The sequence below is a fragment of the Primulina huaijiensis genome, chromosome 13, assembly GCF_012295235.1.
Source record: "Primulina huaijiensis isolate GDHJ02 chromosome 13, ASM1229523v2, whole genome shotgun sequence".
Lineage (NCBI taxonomy): Eukaryota > Viridiplantae > Streptophyta > Magnoliopsida > Lamiales > Gesneriaceae > Primulina > Primulina huaijiensis.
This window is the reverse complement of record NC_133318.1, coordinates 17,011,518-17,037,975: the sequence shown is the minus strand read 5'-3', so window position 1 is coordinate 17,037,975 and position 26,458 is coordinate 17,011,518. Positions and strand designations below refer to the sequence as shown.

General features: G+C 34.2%; 5 protein-coding genes and 1 pseudogene across 12 annotated transcripts; 4 read left to right on the top strand and 2 right to left on the bottom strand.

Moving 5' to 3' along the window:
* Positions 1–224: 224 nt before the first annotated feature.
* On the bottom strand, positions 225–7,484 carry LOC140991396 (protein FATTY ACID EXPORT 1, chloroplastic-like). 4 transcript variants are annotated; one of them, XM_073461320.1, is made up of 7 exons: positions 7,303–7,483; positions 3,156–3,396; positions 2,409–2,576; positions 1,982–2,028; positions 1,856–1,896; positions 1,668–1,775; positions 225–433 (listed from the first exon to the last, which is right to left on the bottom strand). In XM_073461320.1, the coding sequence occupies exons 1-6, from the start codon at positions 7,411–7,413 to the stop codon at positions 1,679–1,681; spliced, it is 705 nt and encodes a 234-aa protein (XP_073317421.1). In that variant the 5' UTR covers positions 7,414–7,483; the 3' UTR covers positions 225–433; positions 1,668–1,678. The 4 variants fall into 4 exon arrangements, with proteins under 4 accessions (XP_073317421.1, XP_073317423.1, XP_073317422.1 ...); XM_073461322.1 differs by lacking the exon at positions 225–433 and adding an exon at positions 543–966 and having other exon boundaries at positions 7,303–7,484; XM_073461321.1 differs by lacking the exon at positions 225–433 and adding an exon at positions 1,045–1,328 and having other exon boundaries at positions 7,303–7,484.
* A 326-nt stretch (positions 7,485–7,810) lies between these two features.
* Positions 7,811–9,329, top strand: LOC140991285 (DNA repair protein recA homolog 2, mitochondrial-like). Its single transcript, XM_073461207.1, is given in 4 exon segments — positions 7,811–7,912; positions 8,335–8,365; positions 8,368–8,421; positions 9,157–9,329. Coding segments are annotated over 4 exon segments (360 nt in total).
* Positions 9,330–9,383: 54 nt separating this feature from the next.
* On the top strand, positions 9,384–10,878 carry LOC140991284 (DNA repair protein recA homolog 2, mitochondrial-like; annotated as a pseudogene).
* A 3,015-nt stretch (positions 10,879–13,893) lies between these two features.
* LOC140990817 (glucan endo-1,3-beta-glucosidase-like) lies at positions 13,894–15,716 on the top strand. The gene is made up of 2 exons (XM_073460641.1): positions 13,894–14,016; positions 14,181–15,716. The coding sequence occupies exons 1-2, from the start codon at positions 13,920–13,922 to the stop codon at positions 15,119–15,121; spliced, it is 1,038 nt and encodes a 345-aa protein (XP_073316742.1). The 5' UTR covers positions 13,894–13,919; the 3' UTR covers positions 15,122–15,716.
* A 4,794-nt stretch (positions 15,717–20,510) lies between these two features.
* LOC140990835 (glucan endo-1,3-beta-glucosidase-like) lies at positions 20,511–22,041 on the top strand. The gene is made up of 2 exons (XM_073460657.1): positions 20,511–20,633; positions 20,849–22,041. Exons 1-2 carry the CDS (start codon positions 20,537–20,539, stop codon positions 21,787–21,789), a joined length of 1,038 nt encoding a protein of 345 aa, XP_073316758.1. The 5' UTR covers positions 20,511–20,536; the 3' UTR covers positions 21,790–22,041.
* Positions 22,042–22,805: 764 nt separating this feature from the next.
* LOC140990993 (protein IQ-DOMAIN 12) lies at positions 22,806–25,192 on the bottom strand. Of its 5 annotated transcripts, none has more exons than XM_073460895.1 (6): positions 24,886–25,192; positions 24,481–24,569; positions 24,116–24,343; positions 23,746–23,961; positions 23,537–23,659; positions 22,806–23,462 (listed from the first exon to the last, which is right to left on the bottom strand). In XM_073460895.1, exons 2-6 carry the CDS (start codon positions 24,553–24,555, stop codon positions 22,998–23,000), a joined length of 1,107 nt encoding a protein of 368 aa, XP_073316996.1. In that variant the 5' UTR covers positions 24,556–24,569; positions 24,886–25,192; the 3' UTR covers positions 22,806–22,997. The 5 variants fall into 5 exon arrangements, with proteins under 5 accessions (XP_073316996.1, XP_073316995.1, XP_073316993.1 ...); XM_073460894.1 differs by having other exon boundaries at positions 24,116–24,391; positions 24,481–24,671; positions 24,886–25,191; XM_073460892.1 differs by having other exon boundaries at positions 24,116–24,391; positions 24,886–25,191.
* Between the last annotated feature and the right edge of the window lie 1,266 nt (positions 25,193–26,458).

The window sequence follows — 26,458 nt, the reverse complement described above, 5'->3', positions numbered from 1 at the left end:
TGAATAAATGTATCATGGGCAGTGAGAAAATGGCTTTTAGGTCAAGCTTGATTGAAGTACGAGTTCACATGATAAATCAAAATGCCTCTCGCACGTCTATCTCAAATTTTAGTGCCTCTTGCAATATATCCAATTATGCATACAAATTATTAAATAAGAGCAACTTAGCGATATTTTAACTCTTTATTTTTCTAATTCATACTGAAATTAGAAGTGAAAATATTTAAATCACAAAATACATAACATTTACATGTCTTAGGAGTAGCCGAGTCAATATTATGGGTATATCCGTGCATGCTCGGCTGGTGATGCATAAATACGTAGAGTTGGTGCTGAAGGGTCACTTTCTTGCCACAATTGCTGCATTTTATCTAGTTGTTGTCTTTAACAGTTGTGTATCCCAGGTAATTCGCAGACGGTACATACCCGAAATCTCCATCAGCACAAGATAAGATCGTATGAATCCATCAAAATTTAATATGAGCATTGAATAAATTTTAAAGTTCGCCTAAGTTCAAGAATTTCACCCTTGTTGGGCATCATGAATAATAAATGCATTTAGCATAAGTACTCGGATGCAGATAATGGCATTCAAGAAATTAGATGAATGTGTAAACTTAAACTTGGAATAATAATGAAGACAGGAATGTTTCACAATAGATATTGAAAAAACCAAAAGAAACGACTTCATTGTTTTGAAGAGATTAGTATTGAAAAGAGTTTGTTTATTTGAATTCTGAGCTAGTCATCATAGTTAGAATCCACGCGTGTTTGGATGGAGTCATGGGACATGGAAAGGTGGATTAAAGCCTGGTAGAGGTTACCGGCCATTTTAGTGACTTATTTGCAACCACTACAGTCTACAGGAGTGGAGCACTTAGACACAGGCACAAAGTTTCTCCGCTGTGTCGCCACATGGAAGAACGAACTTCATAGTTATTAAAATCATGACACTAATCATACAGCCTAACACAAGATGAGACCCACATTTTATTGAAGTGAAATGAAGTGGTCTAAAGTATAATAGACAAGAATCTAAATATCTAAAAGAAATTATAGCGTATAATAATATCAAATGACATCAGGATAAAATACTCATTAGTACATATGCGAAAGAAATCATAAATGTAATCTTGCATTTCATCTTGGATTTACTATCCATACATTTAAGATGTGCTTAAGAAGATGCTTTGAGCTTCTAAGAGTGAACCAAGCTTGGGGCGGGGCTTTGTTGATAAGGTACATGCTTCAGCAAAGGGCTACGACTTAAATTGTTCGTAGACTCAATGCAAAGCCTCCCCGAATCTTGAGCCTAGACGCCTTGTGTGCTTTTAAAGTACGATAATTGAGTTCTAATTGATAAGGGTATGTCACACTTGAAGTTTTAAAATTTTGTGTGGACCTTGATTACTACGTATGCGTCATGGTGACATGATACAACAGTAACTAAATGCTCACGTTTACATTCAAAACTCAAGTCAATAAATTAATTATACAAGAACACACAACATTGAATGCCAAAGATCAGTTGCTTGTATATGTAATTCAGTTGAAATTCAAATTACCAAAAATTTTTGAAATAACATATATTGATCTTATTCACGTATAAAATAATCCTCAACTTGTAAATGAGAAAAATTTACAAGTAAACCAGAGTCTCGGCTCACCTTCTGAAGGCTTATGACGATTCAACAGCATTCAAAGATTTGAGCTTCTTTGGCGGAGGATTACCTCCAGATATCACCACATACAAATAGAAGCACAGCATTGCAGCACTGGTGCAAATTGAAGAAACGAAATAGTTTATTATCACATAATAAAGTAGATAAAGATCAATCATAAGACCATGTTGTACCTGATGACCGTGCTCAAGCCCGTTGGAAATAATTTTTTAGTCTGCAAAAATCAACATTTTTTAAGATAATTGTGGAATATAAGAAAAACCATAGAAGGAATGATAATGTAAAGTCTAATGAATTACCAATGCATATGTCTGACAATTCTTCCACAGAAGAGCCATAGAGAGCACTGCATAATGATAAAGAGGGAAGATAAATTAATACATATGAATACCCAAAAAAAGAAACTTGTAAACTTTTTATTACATGTATTCCATCTCAAATGCGGATTCCTGAACCAAAACATAAATATAGAAAAACATCCCAAATACAAGGTCAGTTTGGCGAGCTTAAGCTTGAGCTTGGACTCAAGCCACATTGTTTACAGACTCTAGTTCATATGCATCTCAACTTAGATTGTGGAGAATGCTCTAGATGCATATCACATTCTATTAGTGACCAAATGAGATCTTAAGCAATAAAAAATTAAAAAGAAGAAACATTATACAATTGCATCGAACATGGGGAAAATCGTAATAATGATTCCTTACACAGGAAAAAGGTGATCACCTGATTGTCCCAGTATAAATGGTAGGCTGGATTTTCCTTGTCTCCAAACCTTCAAACTATAAAAGCTGAGGGCCAGTAGAGAACCTCCGAAGAGCACACCAGTGCTTAAATTAACAGGGTTTCTTGTGAAAATAAAGCCTATAAGTCCCCCGCTTAGAACAATCCCACCTGAGGTTAAGAGATCCCAATTACTGAAACCGAAACAAATTTACGCGAATCCAACATCAAATGCAATATTAGGTTTAACTTTTATATTCTGGGTAAATGTTGGGAAATTTTTTTGATAACTAGTTTTAGGAGATAAAAAGGTATGTTTGATATCATTTTATGTGGAGTCAGTTTTTACTGTGCATGCATATGAAATTGCTTAGATTTTCTCATTTTCATGGGAAAATATTATTTAAATTATGTTTCAATTGCTAACTATGGGATCATATTCAGTGATATGAAAATATAATATATTTGATTAAAATATTGTATAATTATAGAGAAATTTTCAGAGTTGGTGAAAAGTAGAATCAAATTTAAGGATTATGTTGGAAAGGGTAGAATCGATATATATGTGCTATTGGGAAAAGGATTCAAAATAAGGGGATGATACTAGATTTTATTTTGGGGAATCAAAATTGGTTTGGGAAATTAAAAGCAACCGTTTTGAATAATTTTTATATTACAGAAACATGCAAACTAATGTTTGTCAAAGGAGAAGAAATTCGACACAAAACTCTAACTCGAAAAATAACTTACCAAAGGGAATTCCAAGACAAAAGTCATGAATCTTGGCTGCCCTCTTTGGTTCGCTGGTGACTTGATCTTGTATGTGCCCATTTGTCACTTCTTCAATGGTAAAACCTTCTTTAACAGCATATGAATTTACAGAATTTCTATCATTTGATGTTGATGTGTCTTCCATGTAACTTGGCGTAGTTTCATTTTCCAAGCTGTATATTTTTGTGTGATGTATCTCACTGGTTGTAAATGTCGGAATCTGAAAATAAGACATCTGGAGTCAACATCAAACTTAAGCAAAAACCAGAAGCCTCATCAATTTTGTAGCTGCCTCCATACTTTAGGCATCGAATATGACATTGCATATTTTGTGACCGAATAAAGAAAGCAACATGTCTTCTTCTTTGTTTTCAAACAGAGAAAAATCATGTTCGTGGAAGAGTATAGTCAATTTAATTGTCATTCAGAAGAGATCTTAAATAGAACAACAGTACATCAAAAATCATGAAAACAATCTACAATCCTGGAAGATCTTGAGTAGGTAGGTACCTGGTGGACTTTCAACAGAGTTAAAACTCACCACATATTTTCTGTTGAATGAAAATCATGTACAGATCAACATAAACAGGCTTTCCCAAATGTTGTTAACATGCCATCATTCCCATGTCATAGAACTTGCTTCTTTTAAAGATGTAAAATGATTCTAATGCATCACCAGACATGTCCTGAAGAATCCCCATTTTACCTTCTAGGGAATTAATAAAAAAAATTCTTGTACCATGTTTCAAACATCATGATTAAGAAAAAACACTTAAATGGTTTCTATAAAATAATATGGCGGACATTCGAGAAGAACGTATCCTCTTATTTTCTTTATAATAAAGTTATTGATTGGTATACGCTATATAGATCAAAGGAACAAAATCAAATCCCAACAAATCTGGGAAATATCCTATCTTACCAATAATATAAAATCCTAGTTTAAATTAAACTCTATAAAATCCTATCTGCTCGACACTCCCCCCTCAAGTTGGTGGGAAAATATCCATCATGCCCAACTTGTTCACTTGTTCTTTGGATAAGCCTTTGGTTAGGATGTCAGCAACTTGTAGTAAGCTTGGAACAAAAGGAGTACAGATTACTCCATCTTCAAGCTTTTTTTTTTTTTTTTTATATAAAATGCTTGTCAATTTCGATGGGCTTAGATCTCTCATGAAGAACTGGATTGTGAACAATGCTAATAGTTGTCTTGTTATCACAACACAACTTTATGGGAAAATTCACCGTCAATATTAGATCCTCCATGACTCGTTTGAGCCACAATACTTCACACACTCCTTTTGCCATGGACCTAAATGCTGCCTCCGCACTGCTTCTTGCAACTACTTTTTGCTTTTTGCTTTTTGCTTCTCCATGTTACCAAGATGCCCCACACAAATGTGCAATACCCCGAGGTTGATCTACGATCATTGACCGATCATACCCAATCAGCATTTGTATGCCAACTTCTCGTTCCTCATTTTTTTCAAGGAAATACTTCATCTGCCCCTACTTCTTGCTTTTGGACACCATGACTCTTTTTTTGGACCTTGCTACCTCCATTCCAAGGAAATATTTTAACCGCCCCAACTCTTTTTCCAAGCTCTTCTTAAAATTTGTTTATCTTTACTATATCATCATATGTCAATATTATATCATCGACATAGACAATCAATACTGAAACATTTCCGGCACTGGATCTTTCTTCGTGAAGAGAGTATGATCATCAGATTGTCCTTGATGGTAATCCTGGCTTCTCACGAATTTTGTAAATCTTTCAAACCATGCTCTGGGAGACTGTTTCAGTCCATAAAGTGGTTTTTTAGTCTACACACATGGTCAGATCAGTAAATCTGGGTGGTGGTTCCACGTACACTTCCTCTTCTAGATCATCGTTTAGAAATATGTTCTTCACATCTAGCTGATTAAGTGGCCAATGTAGATTTGCAGCAACATAAAGAATAACTCGAATTGTGAGTTTAGCTACTGGCGTGAAAGTTTCCGTGTAGTCAACTCCATATGTTAGAGTGAAGCTTTTGGCAACCAAACATGCTTTATGCTGTTCCAAAGATCCATAAGAGTGGTATTTTTGAGAAAATACTCACTTACACCCTACAACAGATTTCCCAATTGGTAGATCAGTCTTCTCCAGGGTAGAGTTCTTTTCTAGAGCTCTCATCTCCTCATAAATCGTCTCTCTCCATTTAGGTATCTCTCGAGCTTCCAGGACATTGTTAGAAATCCTAGTGGCATCTAACTGAGAGACAAAAGAACAATACGAACATGACATATTATTATAAGACACGAAGTTTGAAATGGGTGTTTTGCGCATGATCGAATGCCTGTTCTCAAGGCAACGGGAAGATTGATGTTGTTTCATGAAATGTCGAGACATCATTCCGAGTTTCATGATCAAGCCCATGAGTTGACTCATGGTGTTGTTGCATGACATGTTCTCCCCTTTTCTTAACACCACTCTTATTTCTATAAACTAATCACTTGAAATGTTTCTCACTTGTCTCCACTGTCGTGTCAGAGTGATCAAAAAGTGGTTCAAATCTAGGCAAGTCAGATACTTCATAGTTTCCAAGTTCTACATTAAAATCAGACTCAGTTAAGTGATCATTTTCACTAACTTTGGACTCCTCTTTAAACGAGTAGCTCGTACAGTTGGGAGTAATTTTCAGCATCGGAGTAAGTTTCTCGGACTGCCTCTTAAACATCACGAGCCATGGGTAAAAACATGAAAGGTTTTCCGATAGCCGGTTCCATAGAATTGATTAATCATGTCGTGACCAACGAATTCTCAGAACGCCACTTCTTGTATTTTGAGTCGGTCGAACTTGGGGCTTTCACTCGCATTTATAAACCCTAGTTTGCCTTTGCCATCAATCACAAGTCGGACTGATTGTGCCCACTCCAAATAATTCTTTACATTCAATTTGTGGTTCGTTATTTGAAGAGAAGAACTTGATGGAGCGATAGTTTAATGGGTTCGTTGGAACCGGGCCGACCATGGCTACTTAAAAATTCAAGGTCGAACTTTATCTCTGATACCACACAGAATAATATGGCGGACATTCAAGAAGAACATATCCTCTTATTTTTTGATAATAAAGTTATTGATTGGTACACTTTACATAGATCAAAAGAACAAAATCAAATCCCAACAAATAAGTGCTCGACAGTTTCTCTTTTTGCCCAGAGAAATCATAATAATCTTTCCCAAGTGTGATTAAATCATAATCAGAAATTCCAAATGCTCAACTTAATAGTGGGATATATTGATTATTGAATAATCCAGTGGAAAAAAATATCCTGCAATTAATACTCTTGAATCGGTAAGACAATTGAACCTCATTCCTTATCATATTGCATTCAATCAATGGACTATCCATCCAAATCAAAGTGAAGACACAAACCTATACATGTCAAATGCATTTTACCTTCACGGCTTCACCTAAATTGTCTTCAGTCGAATTTTAACAAACAATTTGTGTTAGAAGGAAAATCACCAAGTTGCTGGGTTAAGACGGACACATTACAGGTACATATAACCAAAACCATATGAATGAGCCTTATGGAGGAATGCAAGATGCATCAGTTCATAACGTGCAAAAGATAAAAAGCAAATAATAGTGAGAATAAAAATTAGTCATGGGATTATAAAAGAAAATAAAAATACTAGTCATGGGGGGATAAGAACAAAGGCATCGACGGGATCAAGAAAAATTTCGTCGAAACACGTATGCTTGAATCCCCCAGACTCTACAACACCTGTAATAAAACCAAAAGACACCACCATGCATCCTCCTGACTAACTTCGGAAGATACTCGCAAACACAGTCGTCATCACCGTTCAATGCCTACTATGCAAAAACAGTGCACAATTGGAACTTCTCCCTTCAATTACTACATTTTTCTCCAACCCCAGATTCTGTTGACTAGAAAAAAAAATGAAATCTTGAATTCGAAATAACATTTAGTGCAGATAAACAGAAAACATTACTGAGTCCCCCAAAATTCTCGGCACAACAGCAGAATCAACATCAAAGTCACCGAAACCTAAAAAATTTCGCACTCATATCATATCATAGTTATAAACACGTAGAATCTAATAAAACACCTTTACGGCGCCGAAATAGGCAGGGCCGTGGTAACGTCCGTTGTGGAGTTTCCACCGGCGATTGCTCATAATAGACGAGAAACATGAAATCTGAGAAATTGAAGACGACATGTTCTATTCTGAGAATTGAGATGAATGATTGTGTCTGGAAGACTGGAACCGTAGGAGGAGGAAGCTGGTCAGCAGAAGACCTTATAAATCACTATTTGCCCTCTGATGTTTTGATTATTTTTTGTTTCGCCCCACTAATTATTATTATTTACTAAATTCTCTTATTATTATTATTGATATTATTTTAGCAAGCTCCACTAATGTTGACCACGATAAGTAAAATTTGCTAAACACATAAGTTTGTTAAAACAATTTATATTTAAATATATTTTATGAGCCTATTTATATTTAATTAATCATAAGATTAACCTCGAAAAATGTTTTAGAGCATTAATTATTTTTCTATATCTACAAATATCTTCATTCCGTTGTATTGGGATAAAATGACTTTAAGTCGATGTTGTCGATGCAGCGGTTCTTTCGCTCTAGGCGTGCCCCTGTGATATCCACAGGTTCACTAAGGCTGGATCAGGCACTTGGCATTGGTGGATTGCCTAAGGTTTGCATCTAGATATGTTTTCTGTATGATTGGTGTTTGGTATTGTCCATTTTCTACGTGCATGAAATTATTGGTGTCAATTAGGGGTTACTTTCACTAATGCCCGAGCGCTCATTTGGTTATGTCTGCCATAAGCAGTTAAAGATGACCAGTCTTGTGCCAAGCCTAGCCATATATTGAGTTAGCTTTTGCATGAGGATTGTCTTTATTTTATTAGCTTAGGCCTTCTAGGTTTTTCTTCCATGTGATTTTTTTTTTGGAAAATATTGATGTGAATATTTTGAATAGGTTCTTCTCTGTATATAGGCAACACATCTTGTCATAATATAGTTATGAAATCAAAATGTCTTCTCCTTTTTTACATTCTTTTGCTTCAAACTGGAATCTGAATGTTGATAGCTGATCCCGATTGCTTTAATCAGGGAAGAATGGTTGAAATTTACAGGCAAGAAGCATCGGGAAGACAACGCTAGCACTTCATGTTATCAAAGAGGCTCAAAAGCTTGGAGGTTTGTCTTGATGTTAGTTTTTTGGCAATGAGATGCTTGAGATTTCAAAAGTTGGGAGGAAAAAAAATAAAGATTCGTGAAAGGTACCCTTATTAAAAGCAAACTATGTGAGGCCTAGGATCGAAGAGGGTGGGGGGTGATCGTCGGTACCATGAGGTTGCACGGAAAATGAGCGGCTTCTGTCAGACTTCTAGACGAAGGGAACAGCTGAGGAGAGCTTAAAAAATTTGATATGTACTACTCATATCAAGAAAGTGCATCTTCTTTTCGGGAGCTCATCACATAAGAACTCCAAAGTTAAGCGTGCTTGACTTAAGGCAATTCTGGGATTGGTGACCCTCTGAGAAGTTCCTAGGGTGTTTNAGTGCCAAAGGGAAAGAGGGAAAGAAAGAGAAATAAATTAACAGTCTCACCCATTCTTAGCACAGGTGGAAAATTATATGATTAGTTTGTGGCAACATACATTTTAGAACCAACGGAAATAAAGTGGAAAAATGAGAAGAAATAGATCTTTGTAAAACCATTGTACATCAGATGTCTTCCACGTTCAATGTTCAGTTTGATAAGTTCCAATTATGCATGATACCATGAGTTACTGCCGTTGTCTTTGGTCTATTTAAAATCCTTGCGTCTTCTTCCACACCTTACGTTCTCTCTGTGTTATTATGATTATTTTTTATTGTATTCCCTCTGGATTATTCATCTTATACTTGATTCATTCTTCTCTTCTGACAGATTACTATGCATATATGGATGTGGAGAACCCTTTGAACCCTATGCTTGCAGAATCAATTGGTGTAAATACGGACAAGCTTCTCATTTCACAGCCATATTCAGCTGAAAATTTGCCAAGTGTAGTGAATACATTGACAAAGATTGGATCAGTTGATGTAATTGCAATGTTCTAAAACTCGGGTTAGGCACCGTTTGACTGCACCGAAAAGGTTCTATGCGGCCATCCTATGCGGCAAGGGCGCTTAGGCGGGTCTAGGCGGGACTAGGCGTTTAAAGTTCTTTTGGAAAATTTTTTTTGGACTTTTAATTTTTGAAAGCCGAATTAAACTAAAACGTGACATAAGAAAGAATTATAGGCTCGTTCTTTTAATTTTTTGGGTTTGAAAACCCAATTAAAACAATGATTTGTTGGCTTGCGATTGTCTTAACACGTCATTCTCATCTTCTTTGTCTATTTACTTATGCACATATAAGAAAATCGATTCAAACCCTAAAGGTAATTTTTTTCTTTATTTTGATTTCTTTTGCATTGCCTATTATTCTGATCAACCTTAAGCAAGACGAATAAACCACGTGTCAATTGGATTTGAACAAAGTTTGGGCTAAAATTTTGTTTAAGAACCATTACAAGTCTCTTGATACCGTAGAATCCGTCTGGTGATGTCTAGTCCCCGTCTGGCTAGCGCCCGATTAGCGCCTAGCGAATTTTAGAACCATGTGTAATTGTGGTTGATAGTGTATGCACTTATCTTTCTTTTCTAATTTTAATTTTACGCGATTTAACCTTTTCGATTCTATTTACCTCAACAAATGCATGCCCATTGTGTTCATCACATGTTTGATTGAATTGTTGATGTTATTGCACGTAATTTGTTATTTACCGGTGTTCTTGGCCCTTTATCTATCAAACAGAGTAAGCCGTTACATTGAGTAGATGGATTCCCTTGTGCTTCACAATCTGATGTAAGGCAATTTTTTTGTCAAAATTTTGTGTAAACCTCCTTGTTAGGCTGATTCTTAAAATCTTATGTGACCCAGAGTTACTTTTGGCGACTTTGCAAGTTATGACAGTTTTTTCCACATTAAAATTATGTCTTCTCTTGAATTTTCTCTTCATATTAATCAAACTTATTTTATCCTTTCCTTCGTATTATATCTGCACAACTTCATCAGGTAGCTGCTCTTGTTCCTCAATGGGAAATTGACGCTTTGTCATTGGGTTCCTTTAGAGACCTACAATAAAAAATTATGACCCAAGCATGCAATTTCTTGTTGCTAACACATGAAGACATGATGCCAACGCCCCACACACCCACCCACACACACAGAGGCACCCACAACCAGCCAGTTTTGTGCGTTGTCTTGTCATATGCGGTTATTACATTTTTGCAAATCATCTACTTTTTATTACTACTTTTCTAGGCTACTGGTCTTGGGATATGTGTGCAAGTGGTTAAAAATAAGGTAGCGCCTTCAAACGCAAAAGCTTAATTAACCATACAATTTGGAAAAGGCATCTGCTGCAAATCGGAGGTTTTGGACTTGGCCTGTGAACATGGTGTAATTGTTAAAGAAGGGAGCAGTTACTTCATGAAAGGAAAATTTTTTCATGGTAAAGAGGAAACTTTAAGATTTCTAAATGTCAATGACGGTGCTTTGGATGACATGATTACAACCTAAAGATGCCATTTGCTAGACTATTTGAGGATATATTTTATTTAAGAATCTAACGATGGGGATATTGTTCTTGACTGGTTCTTGCAGCGGCATCCTTATAATACGTCTTGGCGAAACACTCGGGGCTTTTTGACTCAGATGAGACACCACCACCGCAACTGATCGTATTGAGGCCCGGAGTCAACTATCTGCTGGTTTAGTTGATCTGAGAAAGTCTATGTACATCTCTGCCATCATATTAATTGAGATTGATTTGTTATGAAGAAGGTGGATTTAATTTGTTATAAACTTTTCATCTCGTATTAATGCGATGATGATTGATTCAAGGCAAAAACTTGTATGAGACGGTCTCACGGGTCGTATTTTTGAGACGGATCTCTTATTTGAATCATCCATGAATTATTTGGATCATCCATGAAAAAGTATCACTTTTTATGCTAAGAGTATTACTTTTTATTGTAAATATCGGTATGATTGACCCGTCTCACAGATAAAGATTCGTGAGACCGTCTCACAAGAGACCTACTCTTGATTCAAATGTATATCAAAGTGCCGCTGACCTCGCGTTATAATAAATGCCCACCTTTAAACACATATTTGGTCATTGAGGTATTGTACTAATGGTAGCTTGAAAATTTTCAAATCTATTTAACGAGGGAAGGTTTTTATCAGGTTAGATTTGTTTGTAACTTAATTGTAACTGGACATTTCTTTAATTTTTAATCCAAATTTTTGGTGTATCCCTAAATGTTTACCAGTAATCTATTTATCGGGGGAGGAGCTTCAGAGCAATTTCTTTATGGTCTCTTTAGGTATGATATACGCCATGGGTTAATTTGTAATTTTCAGATTGCATTATATATATACTAATTGTAGTTTTAAAATAATGATGAATTTTCTAAATAATTAAATATTGAAGAAAATGAGAAATTGTAATTTAGAGAGTATATTCAATCTAGGAAATGACTTTTGTAGAATTAAGAAATTTAGAGATATTTATTTTAAACTTTTATAAACTCTATAGAAATCTATTGGTATTTGAATTAAATTTTAGTAGAATCATAAATAATTGGAGCGTGGAAACAAGATCAACATGTCAGACCCTGCCTTGCCGGAATGGCCCCATATGTTGGCCCTGCATGGAGAACATTTACTCGGCTGTTTCTGGAACTATCAAGGTCTCTACGGCCATAAGCACCGGACTTCCCGGCCATTCGTTTCCTCCCTCGGCATGAGCTTTCAGGGCGAACATCGCGGGGATTTATTATATAACAAGTTGTTTAATCATGTAGGTGGTGGAACCCGAGGAGGACTTGAAGGTATATCGAAACTTATATATTTGACTTGATCGATTAGAATCACAAGAGCCCGGAATGTGAAAAACATGGGGGCATTTTTTATCCAAATAAACAGCCAAAATATCACATCAAATTTTCTTGACATGTAAATTGATTATATATAATGGTTTCTAGACCAATGTTTTGTTCGGCAGGTTATTTGAACAAAACTAGAATCACTGATTTTTTCATACAATTATCTATAAATTCTTTATGAAGGGGATCAAAGCATAACGTAGTGTAATTAGATTAATACAACGTAAATAACACGATGTAAAAATAATTGAAGCAATGTTTTACGAATGGACATCATATAACAAAACAATTTTATGAAGGAAAAAAGTGGAATTTTTTTAATTAATTGCTTCCAATCTTATATGAATTTTAATAGACAAAAACTTGTGTGAGACGGTCTCACGGGTCGTATTTTGTGAGACGGATCTTTTATTTGGGTCATCCATGAAAAAATATTACTTTTTATGCTAAGAGTATTACTTTTTATTATGAATATCACTAGGGTTGATCCATCTCGCAGATAAAGATTCGTGAGACCGTCTCACGAGAAACCTACTCATTTTAATATCACCATTTTGATATCCAATGGAGGCTGCGCTATTCAGCCAAAATAGCGCAGATGTCCATCATTTTTAAAATTTTTTTTTTTGTTTTTATTTATTATAAATATTATTTAAATAATAGTATAATATTTATTTTATTATTTTAATAATTAGTTATTTAATCATAAAAATTAAATAATATTAATTATTGATTTTTTTAAATATTTATTTATTTATGTTAATTATTAATAATTAAGGAATAATTTGATTTAATGATTTATATTAAATAAAATATAATGATTAATATATGTAAAATAAAAGAAATATTTCGAGAATATTGTTTTTGGTATAAGATTTGAAGTAAATGAGTTGAAGATGGATATTGTATTTGACGCAGAAATCGCACTATTTTAGTGTAAAATTTACCTCAAAATAGATTTTGTAGTCGAAGACGGCCTTATATTTCATTTCTTGGTATGAAAATTGTTATTATTAAGGGGTACACACATTACTCTTGTAAACTCCCGAGATGACTGAGAACTCCTCATAACTATTGATTCTTTGTGTTTTCAAATCATGAATACACATATCCGTAAAATACATACGGATAAGGATACATATGCTTAAGATTTGAAAATATGGCGAATACCGGAAATTAATAAATCATTTTTTCATGAAGAGTTTTAGTAATCTCGATTTTTTATTGGGGTGAAGTATGCAATTAACTTTATTATTAATCTAGTAGAAAAAAATAATAATTGTTGGGATTTTTTTTGTATATAGAGGTATTTTACGAATTTTTAGGTAATTTTTTTAATGTTTGAGCAACTGCCCTTGATTACGTGCAGCAGGAGGAGAATCAGCTATTTAATTAATGTAATCTGATGGGTAACAGGGATATTTTTTGAAAGCTTACAATTAAATGTTATTTTTATATATAATTAATTAAGATTGACAATATATCGTTGTGCAATTATGCCTTGAAAATGTAAATTTGTAATGAGATAAATATGAAAAAGCTTCCCGATTATATTTGATTCGCTTATATTTAACAACAATCTTGACTGAGATTTGCATGTTATACAATGTTGCAACTTTTAATTAATTTCATAATACTACTTTACATGCCTATAAGTACGAGATCGACATTTTCAATCTCCACGAAATTGTAACAATATATACAAGTTTAACAATGGCTGAGTTACGTGCATTGCTCCATTTGCCTGTGAAATGTACCGTCACGTTCATAATCTTGATTGGGTTATTTCTTCTTTGCTCGCGTTTAGCAGGTCTATTAATATAATTTTCTGTCTCCATTCGTTATTATTGAAATGAATAAATGATATTGAGCGATGAATGTTGGCTCCAAGAAAATTAAAACATGATGCAAATATTGCACTGGAATCAGCAAGAACTAACTAAGTTTTGCATGTTTCAAACAAATTAAATGCAGATGCTCAAACGGGAGTATGTTATGGAATCCTCGGTAGCAATTTACCTTCGCCACCAGAGGTGGTTTCCCTTTGCCTCCAACACGGTATCCGCTCGGTCCGAATCTACAACCCCAACCCCAACATCCTCCAAGCCCTGAGTGGCTCCAAAATTTCAGTCATGGTAGGAATCCCGAACGAAGATATCCCTGCAATAGGGAAAAACCCTGCTGTAGCACAAGAATGGGTCCAAAACAATATCAGGAGATTTCCAGGCGTTAGTTTCAAGTACATCGTCGTGGGAAATGAGATCGACCCATTAGACCCCGCCCATGCCGGAATCGCCCCATATATTGCCCCTGCCATGGAGAACGTTTACTCGGCGGTTTCTGGAACTATCAAGGTTTCTACGGCCATAAGCACGGGACTTCTCGGCCAGTCGTATCCTCCCTCGGCAGGAGCTTTCAAGGCGGAAATAGCTGGGTTTATTGGCCCGATTATCAATTTCCTCAAGACACATAACTCTCCTTTACTTGCAAACATATACACATTTCTGTCTTACGCAGGGGATCCAAGCCACGTAAGCCTGGAATACGCTCTTTTCACTTCTCCTTCTGCTGTCGTGATAGACGGGCCTTATACGTACCAAAACCTGTTCGTATCGATCCTGGATGCCATTAACGTGGCTCTGGAGAAGTACGGGGCACAAAATGTAGACATCGTGGTTTCCGAAACGGGTTGGCCTACTGCCGGTGGACCAGCTACAACTGTTGAGAATGCAAGGATTTATAACAACAACTTGGTTAATCATGTACGTGGTGGAACCCCGAGGAGGCCTGGAAAGTATATCGAAGCTTATATATTCGACTTGATCGATGAGGATCAAAAGAGCCCGGAATTCGAAAAACATTGGGGGGTCTTTTATCCAAATAAACAGCCTAAATATCAAATCTCGTTTTCTTGATCCGGGAATTGATTATATATACATGTTTACTGTACATGCTTGTACAAGGTAAATATTAAATAAGAAACTTCCAAGCGGAGATAGATTGTGCAACTGATATGAATCTGATATGAACAAATGCACATTAATCTTAGTTGCAAAAACGCACCATCGGTCAGTAATTTATCTATTTATCCAATATTCACTACAAGAATAAATGCTTATGGTGACATTCATAAATGTCATCATATTTAATATTTAGTGACATTTAAGTTTTAGTGACACCTCCAACAAATGTCCTCTATTCCAATGTCGTCTTAAACTTTCTGACATTTTTTAATGTCATTATAAGAAGTTAATGACAACTTCATACGTGTTACTAATTATTCATATAATGACAATTTTAAATGTCAGGAAAACTCATGTTTTAAATACATTTATACATGCCTTGTTATTATAGTAATAATGACAAATTTATATGTCAGTTAAAATCATTTATAATGACAACTAAAAGTGTCGTGTATGTTATTTATAGTGACAATAACAAATGTGGGAATATTTGGGTTGGATAAATATTGGAGGAGGAAAAATAAATAAAATAAACGTCGGAATAAAAAAACATATTAGATTAGTTATCCTGACATTTTTAATTGATATCATTTTTTATATGGAGGGAAACAATTATTTTCCCTCCTCCAATATTTATTCGACCCAAATATTCTCATATTTATTTATAGTGACAAATTTTAGTTTTTTAATGATTTTTTACGATGTGGGAAACTCCATATAAAAGATGACATCAATTAAAAATGTCAGGATAACTAATATAATATGTTTTTTATTGTACACATTATTAATTTTTTACAAGTGTCATTATTAAGTATTTGTAACAACATTTAATTAAAAGTGTCTACAAAAAGTGTCATAATAGCTATTTATTGTTGTAGTGATTTTTTATTTGTAGTTTGATGATGGTTTTCTGACCGATGTTTGATCTGCTGGTTATTCTTTAACCAACTAAAAAGTGCGAAAATTATGGGAAACGATTTTTTGGTCCATCAAATGTCTAAATTTGGGTTTTAGTCATTAGCTTGTCAAAATTGGGTTTTCGTTCACTAACTTTTAATTTCAGTTATTTACTTACATGACATATGATAAATCAACAATTTTCTTTATCACGTCAGCATTTTTTTGTACGACGTCTGCAATTGCACCAAATAGTCGAAAATTCAAAGTTAGTTACCAAAACCAAACTTTTAAAACTTAATTAACCAAAACCCAAAATTTAACAAGTCATTAGACTAAAAAACTATATTCTCTAAAATTATTGGTTATACATAAACTCCAATATTGAATAATTTGGAATCTAGCTGGGTTTTTTTTTTTTTTTTTTGGATTTGGATTATTTTCGGGTATAAAATAAATTTGGACGTAAATGTTGGTTTTTATATATATATATCTTATTCCATTCCATGCATGTTGATTTTTCTTTTCCTTTTTGCTAAGCGTTTTCCAACATTTCCATCAATCACCTTGCTAATTGGCAGTACATTATTATCTGTTAAAATTTGCAAAATAATTTATTTATCGACTTAAAAAAAACACGATTTTGAAACAGAATTAGCAACCGCAAGAAATTAATTCGATTTCTATTAATGAGAGAACGAAAATGAAAACCGGACGCTAATTTTGGACCGGTTATTTATTTTCGCGTCTCTAATTTGCGAGGATCTGTCTATCCTAATGGGTTTAATTTTTAAGCTAACATTTAAACCCGATGTTTCAAATTCTAAAATTTGATTAATTAAGGGTGATCAATTTGAGCAGTACTAAAATTATTTCGTCCACTCATCTATCTTAATTAATTATTAATTTGGAAATTAGGAAGATCTACCAATTAAAAAGCTAGATTTTTTATTTTTATTATAAAAATTTTTGGATTATCTAAATCTCATTCAAAATTAATGTTAAAATTTGGATATTTTGTTAATGAATTTGGAGGGTAAATTTTGGATTTTTTTAATGATTATAACTATAATTATATATATATATATATATTATATGTTATAAATTTAATAAGAAAAGATATGAGATGAGAGAAATTTGAGTTCAGATAATAAACTTCGAATTATTTTATTATATTTTTGTTATAAATTTAATAAGAAAAGACATATATATATATATTTTTGTTATAAATTTAATAAGAAAAGATAGGAGATGAGAGAAATTTGAGTTCAGATAATAAACTTCGAATTATTTTATTCATAACTGAGAATCCTTATTTGTATGATACAACTGTAGAATACAAATATGTAAATAGAAAGATTGAGATACCAATCTTAATAGGAATATATATATATATATATATAATCTTATCATAACAATATTACAATTATTACGACCTGAAGTTATTATCACATTCATTAATTTAGTTTCTGAACTTTTCTCTTCAAAACTTGATTATTAAAATCAATAATATTCTTGATGGCTAACTTTGGAGTATTTTGAGTAAGGATGACAATTTTTTCGCCGAGTTTGGAGACTCGCGGGGAAACCCGAAACGGGGACAGGGATCCCCATCTCCGAATCTGCCTAAAAAATAATATTAATAATAAAAAAATATTATAATTATTAATATTATTATTTTTTAAAATATTAAAAATAATATTATTATTATTAATATTGATATTAATATTATTGTTAATAGTATCACTAATAATAATATATAATAATAAGTTTTGGTTCTGGAAATCTCCGAGCCCGTCTTCGTCTTACCTCATTAATATTTTTGAAATGGGGATGGAGGCGGGGAAAGGAGAATCTCTGAGCCCGTCCTCATTTTGCCCCATTAACAGTAATTGTGGATTTGAATGGGAAAGGGAAAGTCAAGGCTATTGCTGAAGATTTCTCCCCTAAACAACGAATCGCAACTGATGTGATGCTTGAAAATATAATGTCCAATCTGACAGATATTGGGTCAATCATCTATCAAGTTAAGTCAACTCAGTTGTTGCACTATTTAAGTATGGACACTCTCAAATATCATACAATGAAGGACTTAAAGAAACTGACCAAGGATGTGTCTTGCCTTATTCACTACTATTGAGAAAATGAAAAGAAATGCAGTCACAACACCTAAACTGGTCACTTCCCAAGAAATACTCAGTTACAGGATCGATTTTGTACACACAAGCTTATCTAAGAAGATCGACATTGTACAAGATTAGTTGGCTGAAATATATGCACAAGTTAGTTCAACACTTCTCCTGTTTTCTAAATTGACAGGTGTTGACAAAAATGGGGAAGAAGAGCAGCAGAAAAAACAGATTGGGACAAGCAAGAAATGTAGTGAACCAAACAGTCAAAATGATAAAGTACCAGTCGACAAGAAAGCTAGAAAGTAATCAGTGTATGATATCATTTATCAGTATGAAGAAGCTTAATATTTTTGAAATATTTCTACGAATCTACACTTATCTCTTTTAAGATTTATGAAAAGTTATTTTTTATTTATGTCTGTACGAATCTGTACATTTGAGAATACCTATTTTATCTACACATCAGTATGAAGTTTATCAGTTCAAAAAATCTAATTTTTTTCAAACACCAAAAAGTGTGAAATTGTTGGGAAATTATAAGTTTCGGAGTTTGACAAACCAACCAGTAACCGAATTGAAGACCAAAATTGAACAGTGACCGAACTCATAGCACAAAACTAATCATAGAACTGAAGAATACTTATCGCACTGAAATGAATTAAGTAAAACTGAAGTTAATAAACTAAAAGATTCGGAGATTGAAAAACTGATCAATATCATAACTGAAAGTGATATTTGCAGAACTGATATAGTAAAACGGAATTGCTCAAATTGAAGTTAACAGAGCTTTCAAACTGAAAAAAAAATCAGTTAGAACTGATTACCAAATATAGACAAATTTAACTGATCAGTCGACCAGTTTAATTCATGATCAGTTGGCCACATCATCAGTTGCAGTTGGAACTCCAGTAGACAAACAAACATTCTATATCTGAGCAAATCAGTCGGCGCACAACAGTCTGTTACCTCGTACTATTGTCAGAAGAATGTCTACGTGGACAAAATGACGATTCAACTGATACTATTCTCAAATGCATTCAATGTTACAGTTGGAATCGAAAGCTATAAATAGCGAAGGAGTTCAGTTATGAAAGAATGAAGATTTTACGAGAATATCAGTTAAACAATTACCAAAGAACACTCAATTATCAAGTCAGTAGTGATTCACTGTAAAGCTTACATCCAATTTGCAAATCATAATTCAAGCTCACACTTCATTGATTTAGTCGTATCAATCAGGCTACTATTTGAGTATTTCAGTTATTAACTGATAAGTATAAAAGAAGCTAAGAGTTTCAATTTGGCAGTGTTTAAGTCCAAATTGAAGTGGGGTATTACATCTTGTTGTATTAATCAAAGTCTTTTAGTGAAAACATATCCTTAAGATAGAAAAGATGACATAATTAGAGCATTTGAAATATCCGAATATTCAGAAAAATCCTTGTGTTCATTTCTCTTATTTACTATTTCGTAACTACCTTTCAAACCTTCGGTTTTACAGTATCGAAGCCAAAATATTGAAATCTATCTCTTAGTTTATTTCCGTACTATTTTTTTCTTAACTGATTAATATTGACATACAAGATTTCGATATCAGTTCCTCAAAGAACTGACTCACATTCGAAAAAAAAACTCAAAAATCAAAGTGTTTATTCAACTCCCTTCTAAACATTTTACCTGAGCTAACCGATCGTAACAATCCACATGACGACACATCCAATATTCGAATTAACATGCTTAAAATTTTTTTATATTCGAATTAACAAATTCCAACATTGTTATTAACGTGCATCAATATCATGCAAGTACATTTAAATTTTAATAAATGAATTTCATGTGGCACATGCGATCCGAGTATATCTCTTAGTCTTATCAGCACTTTCGACGAAAAACGATTAAAATTAACTAAAAAATACATAACTAAGTCTGAAATTGAACAACAAAAAAGACCAAAAATCGCAAATAAACAAACATATAAAACTAAATTGCGGTTTTCCCTATTTTTTTTTATCATGGATTGAAATGTGTACATATATGTTTATAATGTAGAAAAAGTTTTTATCTACAATCTTCATCAGTAAATAGTAATCTATCTTTATTTTTCTTTGTGTAATTATGCCATAAAAATGTATATTTTTAATGAGATAAATATGAAAAAGCTTCCAGATTATATTTGATTCGCATATATTTTACAACAATGATCTTGACTGAGATTTCCATGTCTTTGTGCAATATTACAACTTTTAATTAATTTTCTAATACTACTTTACATGCCTATAAGTATGAGATCGAAATTTTCAATCTCCACGAAACTGTAAAAATATATATTAGTTTAACAATGGCTAAGTTACATGCGTTGCTTCATTTGCCCGCGAAAAGTACCGTCACATTCATAATCTTGATTGGGTTATTTCTTCTTTGCTCGCGTTTAGCAGGTCTATTAATATAATTTCCTGTTTATTCATCTTTTTTTTGTTGTTTTTGATTCGATAGACTAATTAATTATCCATTCGTTATTATTGAAATGAATAAATGATATTGAGCGATGAATGTTGGCTTCAAGAAAATTGTAACATGCATGATGCAAATATTGCACTGGAATCAGCAAGAACTAATTATGTTTTGCATGTTTCAAACAAATTAAATGCAGATGCTCAAACGGGAGTATGTTATGGAATCCTCGGTAGCAATTTACCTTCGCCACCAGAGGTGGTTTCCCTTTGCCTCCAACACGGTATCCGCTCGGTCCGAATCTACAACCCCAACCCCAACATCCTCCAAGCCCTGAGTGGCTCCAAAATTTCAGTCATGGTAGGAATCCCGAACGAAGATATCCCTGCAATAGGGAAAAACCCTGCTGTAGCACAAGAATGGGTCCAAAACAATATCAGGAGATTTCCAGGCGTTAGTTTCAAGTACATCGTTGTGGGAAATGAGATCAACCCATTAAACCCCGCCGATGCCGGAATCGCCCCATTTGTTGGCCCTGCCATGGAGAACATTTACTCGGCCGTTTCTGGAACTATCAAGGTTTCTACGGCCATAAGCACGGGACTTCTCGGCCAGTCGTATCCTCCCTCGGCAGGAGCTTTCAGGGCGGAAATAGCAGGGTTTATTGGCCCGATTATCAATTTCCTCAAGACACATGACTCTCCTTTACTTGCAAACACATACCCATTTCTAGCTTACGCAGGGGATCCAAGCCACATAAGCCTGGAATACGCCCTTTTCACTTCTCCTTCGGCTGTCGTGATAGACGGGCCTTATAAGTACCAAAACTTGTTCGACGCGATCCTGGATGCCATTCACGTGGCTTTGGAGAAGTACGGGGGACAAAATGTAGACGTCGTGGTTTCCGAAACAGGCTGGCCTACTGCCGGTGGACCAGCTACAACTGTTGATAATGCAAGGATTTATAACAACAACTTGGTTAATCATGTACGTGGTGGAACACCGAGGAGGCCTGGAAAGTATATCGAAGCTTACATATTCGACTTGATCGATGAGGATCAGAAGAGCCCGGAACTCGAAAAACATTGGGGGGTCTTTTATCCAAATAAACAGCCTAAATATCAAATCTCGTTTTCTTGATCCGGGAATTGATTATATATACATGTTTACTGTACATGCTTGTACAAGGTAAATACTAAATAAGAAACTTCCAAGCTGAGATAGATTGTGCAACTGATATGAACAAATGCACATTAATCTTAGTTGCAAAAAACGTACCATTAGTAATTTATCTATTTATCCAATATTTTTTATTTGTAGTTTGATTATGGTTTTCTTACCGATGTTTGATCTGCTGGTTATTCTTTAACCAACTAAAAAGTACTAAAATTATGGGAAACTATTTTTTTGGTCTATTAAATTGCGGATGGAGTGTTTAAAGATGATGTTCGGTCATAACTTGGGCCGATCGTAAGCTTTATAGCAAATAACGGAGCCCTTTTGCTCGTAAATTAATACCCTTACTGATCATATGTTTGGCAATCCTGAAACTATTAGCCTTCCTCGAGCGCTTTTTACATCTGATGGAATCGTTGTTCCTGATGGACTACGGTATCAGAATCCTTTCTACGCGATCTTAGATGCTACGTATGCAGCACTTGAAAAGTATGGAGCAACGTCAGTTGATTTGTGGTATCTGAGAGTGGATGGCCTACGGTTGGAGGAATTGCGGCGACAGTTGAAAACGCAAGACTTTATAACACGAACTTGATTCAAAGGGTCAAGAATGGAACGCCTAAAAGACTTAAAAGGGCAATGGAAACATACATTTTTTCCGCATTTGCATAAAATCAGAAGAATCCTAAGATTGAAAAGCATTTTAGGGTCTTCCAACCGAATGGACAAAGCAAGTATCCGATCAGTTTTAACTAGTTCTGTTGAATAAAAATTGTATCCATAGAATAAGGACTTCAAGTTCAACCGATGTATTACAATCAAACGTTATTAAGCTATAAATTCTACTGAACATAGTGTATTTATCTGGTTTCTTCACTATGTTACCTAGTTTTCTATGCTAGAGAACCGAGTCTATAACATGATGAATTTCAGTTGGCGATAATATGTCATTTTACAAACAAAAGATAAAAAATTTGGACTAGAAAGAAAAGAGGGCTCTCTATAAGATTCATCGGCCAAAAAGTAATTAGAAAACAACAAACCAGAGCGAAAAGGCACAAATTTGGGTAAATGCACATATTGACACGATAAATTGTAATCTAAGCTCAGAAGTGGGAGTATATTCAAAGGTTTGGCATATAATATAAATAAAGACTGAATCATTTTCTTTCTTAATCTTGATGAACCATGATGTTCTTCTTATAGGTGTTAGTTGTTTGACCATTGAATGAACTTGATGAACAAATCTTGATCTTGTACGGAGAATGTTGGCCTGAGTTTGTGTCACATAATCTCAGCCGTTGCCTTGGTGTGCTCAGTGATCTAGACTTGGCCTTAGCAGATTCTGTGGTGATCATGTATGCTGGAAAAACTGGAGAATTGGGTAAAGATCCATCTTCGCCAATTGATTTCTGTTTCATGTGACAAAACGATCTTCTTGGTAATGAAAAGGGAGAAGTTAGTTCTTCCATTAGTTCTTGTTTCTCTGTAGTTCGCAGCCTAAGGTTTGGAAGTGGCAAATTCTTCGACCTCTCTGTTTCTTCATGCTGATGGTCCTCGAATTCTTGATCAAACCAGCTGTTTTTTCTGTTTTCTTTGGGGGTCATTGATTGCAGGTTTTGGTAATTTTCCCTCTCCTAAATAAGAAAAAATAAGAATAAAGATACTTGTTATACAGCACCAGATAAGCTAATAAAAGAATCAAGATTACCCGATGAGAGAACGAAAAATGCTTCATTCGGTCCCTTTTAGCGACAGATTCTTGCTTTCTCAGGTATAATCCATCTTTCGACACTAAGGTTAAATCCCAACTCCTGTGAGTACTACAATGAAGCTGCCATGAACAACATATAGGTTTTTTTAGTTCGATTTTTAAGCCAAAAGAATCATGCAAAATAATGCAGAATCTTCCTCATTTACTCTTAGTTCTTCAGATTTGATCCCTTCCTTTCCCCTAAGATTACGTCTCTTTTCACTGTAATTTAGGTAATCAAGAAGAGTTGGAGCTCTACGATGATGTGGTTTTTCCAACTGCATGGATGCTAAGTTCTTAGCAATTCCGCATCTTACTAGCTCGCCTCGAACCACTGCTTGAAGTTTCACTATCCCTTTTAATGCACTCAATGCTTTTCTAGCCTGCAAAACATCCAAATCAATCTAAACATCCGATCAAAATTAATCGATACTTTTTAACTTTTGCAAAAGACCTACCCATTTTTTTCTCTTACATAGTGATTATTGAATGCACAATTTTTGTGGCGAAATTTTCTATGAATTTAAAGAAACTCACAAGATGTCCCCTATAAGCACTTTGAATTTTGAGGGTTGCCAAGTACTGATTTTTCAGTTCAATTTTGTACGAGAGATTCGTGAGACGGACAACCTCGGCTGCAGCATTGGCAGCAGCAACAGCAGCTTCTGCTGCAGCTGCTGTTGCAACGGCCACAGCTAATGCACGTTTTCGCTGCTCTTCTGTCGCCTCGTTTAGCAATTTTTGAGGTTGTTCCAGCTCAGGGCACTGCATGAACTTGAAAATTCCTAAAAACCAACTCCATTTCTTTGATCTCTAACCATCCACATTCACAGAACCATTATCAAAAACAAAAAATTTATGAAAATGAAGAATAGAACATATTATGATCATAGAATTTTTACCTCATCTGATTTCTGTTTTGACTCGGAAATGAAAAATCTTTTCACACAAGTGAACCAGCCTTTTCCCTTTCCCATATCAAACAAATCTCCTAAATCAGTGAAAGAACAAAAAGGTGAGTAGGTGATCGATGATCCCGCAGGTTCAAGTGATCAAAGAACCTCATTTCATATAATCGTCAAGAAAAATTCAGCTGTCAATTTCAAGAAAACGAAATTTAGAGATCATTCATCAATCACGACTAACGAAAAGAGCAGACTGCCATGCTAAAAGGATCGGCCCATGTCTATACGATTCTTTCAAAACAATAAAATCGTCCTCTAAAATACATCAAATCCCTCTTTCTCGACTAATGAGAGATGAAGACACCTCAAGGGGAAAACCCATTAATGAGAATGTTACGATACCTTCCAGAAATTCATGTGACGCATGCAGGAGAAAGCCAACAACGCAATTTATACAAAAAACTCCATCATTTTCTTGGATTTCATTCTTGAATGATGACAACACGAAAGGGCATATTTCTTTTTCATATAATCATAATATAATAACCCCTTCGAAAAAAAAAAGGTTCCAAGTACAAGTAGTTGCTTTGATTTTTGTGCTGTGAATAGCAATACATGTGCTGATAAGAAAGTGAGATCGAAAGCAACTTTAGGCTACGAATTAAAGTTTTTCCAAACAACTATTTGAATTATCAAGTCATTGTGAGTACAGTTTTCGGGTGACATGAGGAAATGCTTTTAACATCAAATGGGCTTGGATTTTTGCATTCTTTTCCGACTGTCATTTTCTCAAACTCCTGCTACTCATCACTTCAAATGTGTTTCGCATGAATCAATTTACTGAAACAGATTTTTTTTTAACATATCGTATTTGTTGAAGGGAAAAAAATAATATCTGATTCCCTCAACCATTCATTGGCATTTGTACTTGTGATAAATTCTTGAAACATTTTTTATCGCTTTCTTGAAACATACATGATATCTCATGGACGGATAAGATTCTAAGTTTACGACGAGGTCTTATTCAATTATAACTAACTTATCCCCAACTCGAGTTTTTTTATTCAATTATAACTAACTTATCCCCAACTCGAGTTTTTTTTTTTTAAAAAAAATCTTCTCAAAACTACTAGAAAAAAATTGTTATTTTAAATTTATGAAATTAGTAGTCATATTATGTATATAACATGATACATTAAATACACGAGTAGGTCTCTTGTGAGATGGTCTCATGAATATTTATCTGTGAGACGGGTCAACCCTATCGATATTCACAATAAAAAGTAATACTCTTAGCATAAAAAGTCATAGATGACCCAAATAAGAGATCTATCTCACAAAATACGATCCGTGAGATTGTCTCACACAAGTTTTTTTTGCCAAAATACACAATATCGTGAGTATTTTTTTTAATTTTTATTTTATAACGATGAAATCTTTAGATATATATGTACCTTATGAGGGTTCGTGCAAATAAATTTTAAAGGGATTCTTCTTTTTTTAAAAACAAAAAAAAAAATTTGTTTTTCCATCTCACTTTCAATCATTCAATGTTCTAACCTACAAAAAGCTTCATGTATTGATTAATTGATGTCAGCGAAACAATTTTTTCATGCCACTTTTAATTTTTCACCTTCACCTTCCCCAAAAAGCAGTCACACGAACTCGAATTCAGAATTTAAGTATCAGAAAAGATACCTACATTGGCCACACATATTAATAAAGTAAATTGCAATCCTTTTTTAAAAACTCTTCTGGCAAAGTTAAGAAATGGGGCACAAAAAAAAAAGATATGGAAGGGAAAAAATAAAAAAAAGAAATAGAATAAGCAGAAAGCTTGTTTGGTTTTTTATATAATTTTGAGTAGGTCTCTTGTGAGACGATCTCACGAATCTTTATCTGTGAGATGGATCAACCCTACCGATATTCACAATAAAATGTAATACTCTTAGCATAAAAAGTAATAATTTTTCAT